Genomic DNA, 8,544 nt, shown 5'->3' on the forward strand with positions numbered 1-8,544 from the left:
TGACATTTATCCCTTGTATAAAAGCAGCAGAGCAGTAGAAATAAGCCCACCTAATGCAGTAGGAATGAAATAAGATTACTTTATATGCTGTGGGGGGGGGGGGGGGGGGGGGTGGAAGAGCGCTCATTCTTTTCTATCTTTTTCCACTGACACCAGAAGAGAAGTAATACTCATGCATAATTGAGATCGAGCACATCATGAATCATGACGATCGTTACTAACATGTCAGTATATAAAAGGTATATACAAAAGTGCAATGTTCCGTCTTTATTTTTTCTTTTATGTATTTTCTTTTTTTTTTTTTAAATGGTTAACATTTCAAGCATATTATTTTACACTGATCCAAACGTTTCAACATTATTCGATATTCGTTACGTCGTAAACAAACGACTTTGATTCAGGAGGGGGTTAAACTCCCACAGGACGAAAGAAAATTCCGGTAATAACGACACGACTTCGCTTCCACCTCCACGTGTAGAACTAACCCAGTCCGAATAGGGCTTGCGTTCCTTCTCGTGTATTGCGCGTAACGAGAATCTTGACGTTTCCCTTGCACTTACGGAAGTCTAAGGGGTGCTTATGATAAAGCTCAAAAGAAGAATCGTATCCGAACGAGTCGTGTGTGTGTGTGTAACGTGGTATGCATGGAATTCCTGGCATGACGAGTGTGTGTGGATCGTGAATATGCTCCCGTAGTGTAGCGTGCGAGTGAATCGCGATCGTAGATGCGACGTATATCCGTATACAAAGTGAATCCAACAATAACAAAAAAAAAAAACAAAAAAACACAAAGGGGTGTGTTCACATACTCACGTTTTGATACGGTCCAACGAGAAAGCGATGGTGAACATATCTCTCCACCAGGCTGGTTTTACCCACGCTCTCCTTCCCCAGCATGACCACCTTGGCATCGATGCGCATGGCTGACATGGTTTATTTGTGCGGATGGAAAGAACACTGGAGAGAAAGAGGAACCGTGGTGTTAAAGGTTGCATGACTTGATGGGAGGATGTGATTTGGCAGCTTGATTGACAGCTCTGCAAAACCACATCTAACATGACTAACTTCAATCATGAGTGTACTAAGAGTGAACATATGAGGCTAGGGAGATAGGCATGTGATGGCTTCCTAACAACAACACGACCTGAATCATAGGAAGGGTTTCTGGAAAGAAAAACAAAACAAAACAAGTCACGTGGTTCAGCTCAGGTTAGTTTTCTACTTACCTTGTCTTCTAATCGTGGTTGGTTAAACAGGTGACGGTTTTTTATTTATTTTGCGCTGCTAACGTTGACTAATTGTCTGTCTCATACTGAAACTGAAACGACACCCAACACCCAGAGCCTGCTAGCTTGTCTCGTGATAAACGAGTCGGCTACCTAACAGGTACACACACATTAGCATCTAGCTAGCTAACTCTTATTCCGACGTCACTTAATTAGCTTTAGCAAGAAAATTCCGGACCACGTTAGTTTCAGCCTCCCATAAGCACTTTCTCACCCGCTCGGATACAGCTGTTGTTATTGTTATTGTTATTGTTATTATTATTATTATTTATATATAGAGAGAGAGAGAGAGAGACACACACATAGACACACGGGTTAAAAACAAACCCTCCTACTCAGGAACTGATGCAGCCGAAGAGGAAGGGCAGTTACGTAGGCGGATATGACCTCATCAATATGGCGGTCTGTAGGAGGAGCTAGTGAGCGAGTCTCAAAATGGCGTCTCCGAAAACTGTTCCTAAAGATGCACAGGTATGGATGATTGTTAATACCAAGAGATTTTGTGTTCCGGGGTGTGGGATTGATTATTATTATTTTTAAATGCTTTTAGAAGCATGCCAGGATAATAAAAATAAAAGTTTGAGGGTCAGTGCACGGGTTTCTAACTCGGTGGTCGCGTGCGTTAAGAGCTGGTGTGGGGTTGTTTTTTTTTTTTTTTTTTTTTTTTTAAATTAATAGATTAAGGGTTTAATGAATCGTTTGTGTTTATGAGTTTTTATTTTTTGGATAACCCAGGTGTAGGTGCAGTAAAGTGTAAAAAGAGAAAAAAAAAAAAAAGCACACTGTTTTCTCTATTTGCGCGTGTGAGGGTAGGAGACGTAAAATCTGTAAACGATATCATGTCATATCGCGATTCTTGAAGGCGTTTCTTCGATACACGATACGGTTTGTATCACGATACACGGGTTTGCTTACAAACTGACCACAATACAGCAGTGTTGCATAATTTCATCTGATTCCAGACTGATGCAAAAACGACGATATCTGTAATATCTCAGGAAAGCGTACTGTGAAAGAGTGAGAGATGGGGATAAAATGATAATGAGTCTTTATTGATCACATATGCACAGTGAAATTCTTTTCTTCGCATACTTCAACATGCCAGGAAGTTGGGGTCAGAGTGCCGGGTCAGCTATGATACAGCGCCCCCTGGAGCAGAGAGGGTTAAGGGCCTTGCTCAAGGGCCCAACAGTGGCAGCTTAGCAGTGCTGGGACTTGAACCCCCGACTTTCCGATCAGTAACCCAGAGCCTTAGCCGCCAAGCTCTCCCATAAAAGGAGAGAAAGCGTGAGAGAGATGGGGATAAAAGAAGAGAAAGCGTGAGAGAGATGGGGATAAGAGTGAGAGAGATTTGAACTCGCGACCTTCCGATCAGAAATCCAACATCCAAACCACAGAGCTACCACTTCACATCTTAGTTGGTTTTGCTCAACATATTCCCGTCGGCCCCTGACTTTTCAGACACCCTTTTATTTTACGCTGAAAAACAATTTTAACATCGTCCGCTGATTCCAGTCTGATCGAAAGATGTAACGATATCCGTAATACCTCAGGAAAGTGTCGTGTTGCATAATTCGTCACAGTATGGATATTATATCTTCATATCAGCCGTCCAGAGTTCAGTTTCTCTCGCACGGTCTCCGTTTCAACACGTCACAATTCTTCTGCTTCCTTTAGGTCATGATGCAGATTCTGAAAGACATGGGAATCACGGAGTATGAACCGCGGGTCATCAATCAGATGTTGGAGTTCATGTACAGTAAGTTAGACACTCTTTAACAGACAACAGTTTTCCCGGATATTTCCCAGTTATCCTCTAGTGTGGCGCAGGTGTAACTTTTTTTTGCCCGCTATACCTTTTATCTCTCTGTAGGATACGTCACGACTATAATCGAAGATGCAAAAATATACGCCACCCACGCTAAGAAGGCCAACGTGGACGCAGACGACATACGGTTAGCCATCCAGTGTCGAATGGATCAGTCTTTCACGTCTCCTCCACCACGAGATGTAAGTCGTGTCCTGACGTATAATCCTCCTGTCGGAAATACAACGAGCTCATTATGCGATCGTCTTTCTCTCAGTTTCTACTAGAGGTTGCCAGGCAGAAGAATCAAACCCCTCTGCCCTTGATTAAGCCTTACGCAGGTCCTCGTCTTCCACCAGACCGCTACTGTTTAACTGCACCAAACTACAGGCTCAAGTCGCTGCAGAAAAAGGTCTGGCTTCTTATTCGTGAAGCTCTGATGATGGAAATTAAACGTGTGTGCTGTGTGTATGTGCATGTGTGTGTGTGAGACACGGTGCTGACGTTGCTGTGTTGTAGGTGTCTTCCTCTGCGGGGAGGATAACGGTGCCGCGCCTCAGCGTGGGGGCCGTCTCCAGTCGACCAAGCACGCCGACTCTTGGTGAGTTCTCCCTGAGATTTCGCATAATGACCGTGTTGTGTTGGGCCGGGCCTTCCGTTAAGTCTGACTTGACTCTACTATTGTTCCAGACTTGTAAAAGTTTTTCTTTTTAACTTTTAAAACAAGAAGGTACTTCAGGACTACTCAGATTTAGCATCAAAATGGTCAGGAAAAATGCTTGTTGTTGAAGGTGTTCCATTCAGCGAACGAAAACAAATTTGAACCCGGCATTGATCGAAATGGGACGATGTTTTCAGCGCCACGTGATCAGAAAACAAATAAGTATTGGTACACATTTGTGCTGTTTTTGGCCCCGAATTTGTGCATTTTTTTAGAGCCCTTAATTCTATTAAAAGTTGCGATTTTGAGGTGAAAAAGTTGCGATTTTGAGGTGAAAAAGTCGCAGCCGTGAAACAATGGTGCGTAATATTTTCTCATACATGGTTGAAACCAGCTTCTATAAAATGTTTAACTTTTTTTTTTTTTCTTTACTAAAATATTGAATTAAATATTGAGAGAGTAACGCCATTGTTAATGACACTGATGGCTATATCTTCCATAGACCCTTGGTTGTGATTAGACTTTGACGTATTTAGTTCAAAATGTTATTTGCGTTTTTAAAAAAAATAAATAAATAAAACAGCCAAAAAGGATTGAGGACACGAAATTATGAAGAAACTTTTGGTGCTCAAAATGGAACCCGTCATCCTCTAGGTGATATCAAGGGATCGTGGGATTGTAAATCATTACTCATCTTTCATTTGAACAGTACTGAGAGTGTTCAGAATGAGCTCAGGACCGGTTTTTATGATCGCAGCAGCACTTAGTTATAAATCTGCAGTAGGTGAAAGAAAGCTCTCAGCTGACGTTTGTAGTGAAACGTAAAAGTAAAACGTTTTCCCGTGGCCGTTCTCAGCTACCCCCTCCGTGCAGACGATGGGCTCTAAAGTGGGAACGCCGGTGTCGCTGACAGGTCAGCGCTTCACAGTTCAGATCCCGTCTTCTCAAGCTACATCTGCTAAGTCAGGTCAGTACTGGTGCCGTGTCTGAAGATGTATCTTCGTTTCATTTAAACCTAATACCAAATCAAATGTTATGATAGATATATATATATATATATATATATATTTATATTTATTATTATTATCATTATTAATTAATTTATTTATTTATTATTTATTTATTTATTTATTTTTACATATTTAATGTGTATATGTATAGCTACCCCGACCACTCCAGGCACGGTCCAGAACGTCCTCATCAACCCTTCTCTCATCGGCTCCAAGAACATCCTCATTACAACCAACATGGTTTCTCAGAACTCATCCAGTGACTCGGGCTCGCTGAAGAGAAAGCACGAAGACGACGACGATTACGATGCCTCGTGACCCTGCGTATAAATAATCATTCGTCCGGATTCTTCACAGAAGATCAGCTTGTAAATATACGATAATTTGCCTCCAATCTTGCAGCCATGACATCCTTTCGTTTGTACCCGTAACGTTAGTGTCCTGACCGGCGTTGGTTTTTTTTTTTTTTTTTTTTTTTTTTTTTTTTTTTTTTTTTGTAAGCAAAAAATTTTTTTTAAAGGTTTTGCCTTTTTTCCCCGGAATTATCAACTATGCTTTTTTTTGTGGAGGGAAAAAAAAGGGTACTAGTAAAGCAGTTCAAACTGACACGGCTTTTATGATGGATATAAAAACCCGAGTGTTGTACGTTTAAATGGAATGATTTGATTAAATGCGAAGAAATGGCCAGTAGGGGGTGACAAACCTCAAGGATAATTATTATTTGTTTGTTTGTTTTTGTTTATTTGTTTTCATAAAATACATTATTTGTATTTTCCGTATATATATAGGGATAAACCTATTTCTAGACATATTGGTTTATTGGTCATGATGCGGTTTAAAATTTTTCCGAGAAATCCCACATAACAGACGTCACTGTATAACTTTAAAGGTTCCTAAGCAATAAAAAATATGGTTTGTCTCTTTGTTATTGTGTACATTTTATTTCCTTTGAAACGACCAAATGTCGGAAAGATAGCTCGCCCTTCGAGTCAGTTGTACCGCCTTAGAGGCTTTTTTTTTTTTTTTTTTTTTTTTATACAGACGTTTTAAAAAAAATAATAATTCCTTGTTATAAAACACATTTTTAACAATATAAATAACATGACGCTGCGTTTCATGTCTTTGGTCTTATACTGTATGTCTTAGAAATGTTTTCGTATTTTTTAAATCCAAAGTCATCCATAAGTGCTTCCAGGGTCAAGGTTCACCCCCTAGACACTATTACTTAATAATGTACTTGTAAATTAAGTTTTGAAATAATTTTGCCAAAAAGTAAGGATTTAATTCAATCATTTATTGATGCTGGCACGAGTAACGATGTGTGCTTTGAGATGTTGTTGACGGCATCTTGGAAATTAGTAGAAATTTGTCGCTGCTGTAGTGTTTGTGACACTAGTGACTTGAAGTAATGGCACCCTGTTAAAGCTCAAGAATGTTGCTTATTCGTTCAAAAAGAATTGCGTGGCCCATTTCTGCTCCTTTTCCTTGCCATTTAATTACAAGAGGGTACTCTGAATTTTCCATCACTAGCATTTCCCCTTAACTACTCAAACGTTTATTTATTTTAGTTATTTTTTTACTATGTCTAGTCCTCTTGAATGGCTTGTTCTGAGCACACTGACTGGTATTTGAGTCAGTTTGTTACCACTATGCCGATTTTCATATTTTTCATTATTTTTGGTTCATAAAGCTGACGTTTGAATCTCACACGGTTTGATAACGGATGCTAATTATTAAAAGATAACGATATGCTAATGGGAAAACTCGACAGCTGCAGAGAACGTCGCTAATATCAGTACGTGATTAGACATGGCATCTTTTTGAAATTCTGCTCGTCAGTGACGAATGAGTCGGTTCTTTTAGAGGAGCGAGGAGAGTCGACTTGCGTGTACGACCCGTTTATTTGTATACGAAGGCGATGGCGTTTTACTCTTGTAGGCTCTGCTGGACTGCTGCTTACTGAAGATGTACTGAATGCAGTCAGACCGGAGGAAACCAGAGAACCCAGAGGAAACCTACGTGAACACGCATAACTCCACACAGACAGTAAAGTAAGCTCAGGACCCTGAATCTGTGACTTGAATGCTTACTGTATATTTAAATTCTTTCCTATAAAATGTAATGTTAGTTTGTTGATTAGACAGTAGCATAGTATTTAATAAACTATTTCAGACATGGTTAGGCAAACGAGCAACCGTACATCAAAATATCATGAGATCGTTCCGATGTTTGGCGTGCCACATGATTCTCTGATTGGATAATTGCAAGAATGAGAAGGTGTACATGGTGTATATAGAGTAAATAAGGAGTGGTTTTAGATATATAATGTACGGCCAAAAGCTTGTAGACACCTGACCATTACACTCGTGTCGTTGTTTTAGTCCAGATTTAGTCCGTCTTCGCTGTTATAATGCGCTCCACTCTTCCGGGAAGGATTTCCACTAGATTTTGTGGGGATTTGAGTTCATTCAGCTACAAGAGCGTTAGCGAGGTTGAGGTCAGGTGCTGATGTTGATGTGAGGAGGCTCCAGTTCCAGTTCATCCCAAAGGTGTTCAGTAGGGTTGAGGTCAGGGCTCCGCGGAGGACACTCGCATTGTTCCACTCCAACCTTAACCTCACCGTTGCTGCGTCCCAATTCGTCTACTATCTGTCCTAAATAATATCCGAGATTAGAATTAGTGTATCCCAAATCGTAGTATGTTGAAATGAGTGTCCCAGAGGTACCGGGGTGGTCTACTGTTTCTGGTAAATCTTCAAAGTGTGGATCCGTGGACAATTTTTCACCTAATATTGGCCACAACTCCTTGCACAAGGGAGGAGGAGTTTTGCGACGGTTTGCTTTGCCGAATTCAATCTGCAAACATGGTGGACAAGTGTAACGCTGGCGATGAGTCCTCACTATTTAAGTGTAAAAGCACTAACCAAAGTTTTTTATTGTCACGTAAGATTAATGGTTGGATGCTGTGTAAAAAAATAATAATAATAAAAAAAAAGAGTACCATGTTTATCTTGTAGGGTCAGATGAAGAGACCGAGCAACAGTATTCTCTTCCGTTAGTAAAATCTGCCCTTACACTGGCTCTCGCACCTCGACTCTGTGCACTTTGCTTCTCTAGAACTCAGTTAAAATCTTGCATGGTAGCACTACTTGTACTGTTCTCCGCTGGATATCTTGTTTTGCTTGTATTTCCTCATTTGTAAGTTTGCTTTGTTTAAAAGCATCTGCTAAATGAATAAATGTATTTGGATATTGCGCATGTACGTATACAAATAGAACTCTAGCGTATGTACATACACAGATCTGATTTATTGTTTCTATACTTTCTATTGTATAGGTATTTATGGAAATTTATTTTTCTTTCTTTGATGTTACTCCTCCTACTTGTGCTGCTGTGTCAGTTTGAATTTCCCCTACGGGGTATCAATAAAGGTACGTCTCGTCTCGTCTCATCTCGTTTCGTCCCGTCCCAGTACTTGCATACTACTTTTTGCTACATGCTCAAAAGTATGTACTTTTTCTCCACAAAGAAAAAGTACTTACTTTTAGTGCATAAGTGGGCGAACTAGGACGTAGCACGTGTCTTCATGGACTTTGCTTTGTACACAGGGTCATTGTCGTGCTGGAACAGGCTTGGGCTTCTTAGTTCCAGTGGACAATTGTGTGTTTCAAACTTTGTGTGTCATAACCACATAGTGGTGCGGAGTGTGATGGTTAGGTGTCCACATACTTTTGGCCATATTCACTATGCACTTCTGAGAGGTCAAGAGTAAATAACTTTC

The 8,544-nt window shown here is 40.3% G+C and overlaps 2 protein-coding genes across 3 annotated transcripts in view; one reads left to right on the forward strand and one right to left on the reverse strand.

The window, feature by feature from the left end:
• The window catches only part of rab24 (RAB24, member RAS oncogene family), a 5,692-nt gene extending 4,109 nt beyond the window's left edge, over window positions 1-1,583 (reverse strand). The window contains exons 1-2 of one of the 2 annotated variants that reach the window (XM_017492472.3): window positions 1,227-1,583; window positions 814-957 (exon numbers count right to left, since the gene is read on the reverse strand). In XM_017492472.3, coding sequence (XP_017347961.1) covers window positions 814-930 — 117 coding nt within the window. In that variant the 5' untranslated portion in view covers window positions 931-957; window positions 1,227-1,583. The remainder of the gene's footprint in view (window positions 1-813; window positions 958-1,226) is intronic. The other variant, XM_017492471.3, reaches the window with a different exon arrangement.
• A 38-nt stretch (window positions 1,584-1,621) lies between these two features.
• Window positions 1,622-5,689, forward strand: taf9 (TAF9 RNA polymerase II, TATA box binding protein (TBP)-associated factor). Its single transcript, XM_017492469.3, has 7 exons — window positions 1,622-1,757; window positions 2,964-3,045; window positions 3,160-3,296; window positions 3,371-3,505; window positions 3,613-3,694; window positions 4,611-4,721; window positions 4,916-5,689. Exons 1-7 carry the CDS (start codon window positions 1,722-1,724, stop codon window positions 5,080-5,082), a joined length of 750 nt encoding a protein of 249 aa, XP_017347958.1. The 5' UTR covers window positions 1,622-1,721; the 3' UTR covers window positions 5,083-5,689.
• The last annotated feature ends 2,855 nt before the right edge of the window (window positions 5,690-8,544 follow it).

This window comes from Ictalurus punctatus, chromosome 18, assembly GCF_001660625.3.
Source record: "Ictalurus punctatus breed USDA103 chromosome 18, Coco_2.0, whole genome shotgun sequence".
Classification (NCBI taxonomy): domain Eukaryota; kingdom Metazoa; phylum Chordata; class Actinopteri; order Siluriformes; family Ictaluridae; genus Ictalurus; species Ictalurus punctatus.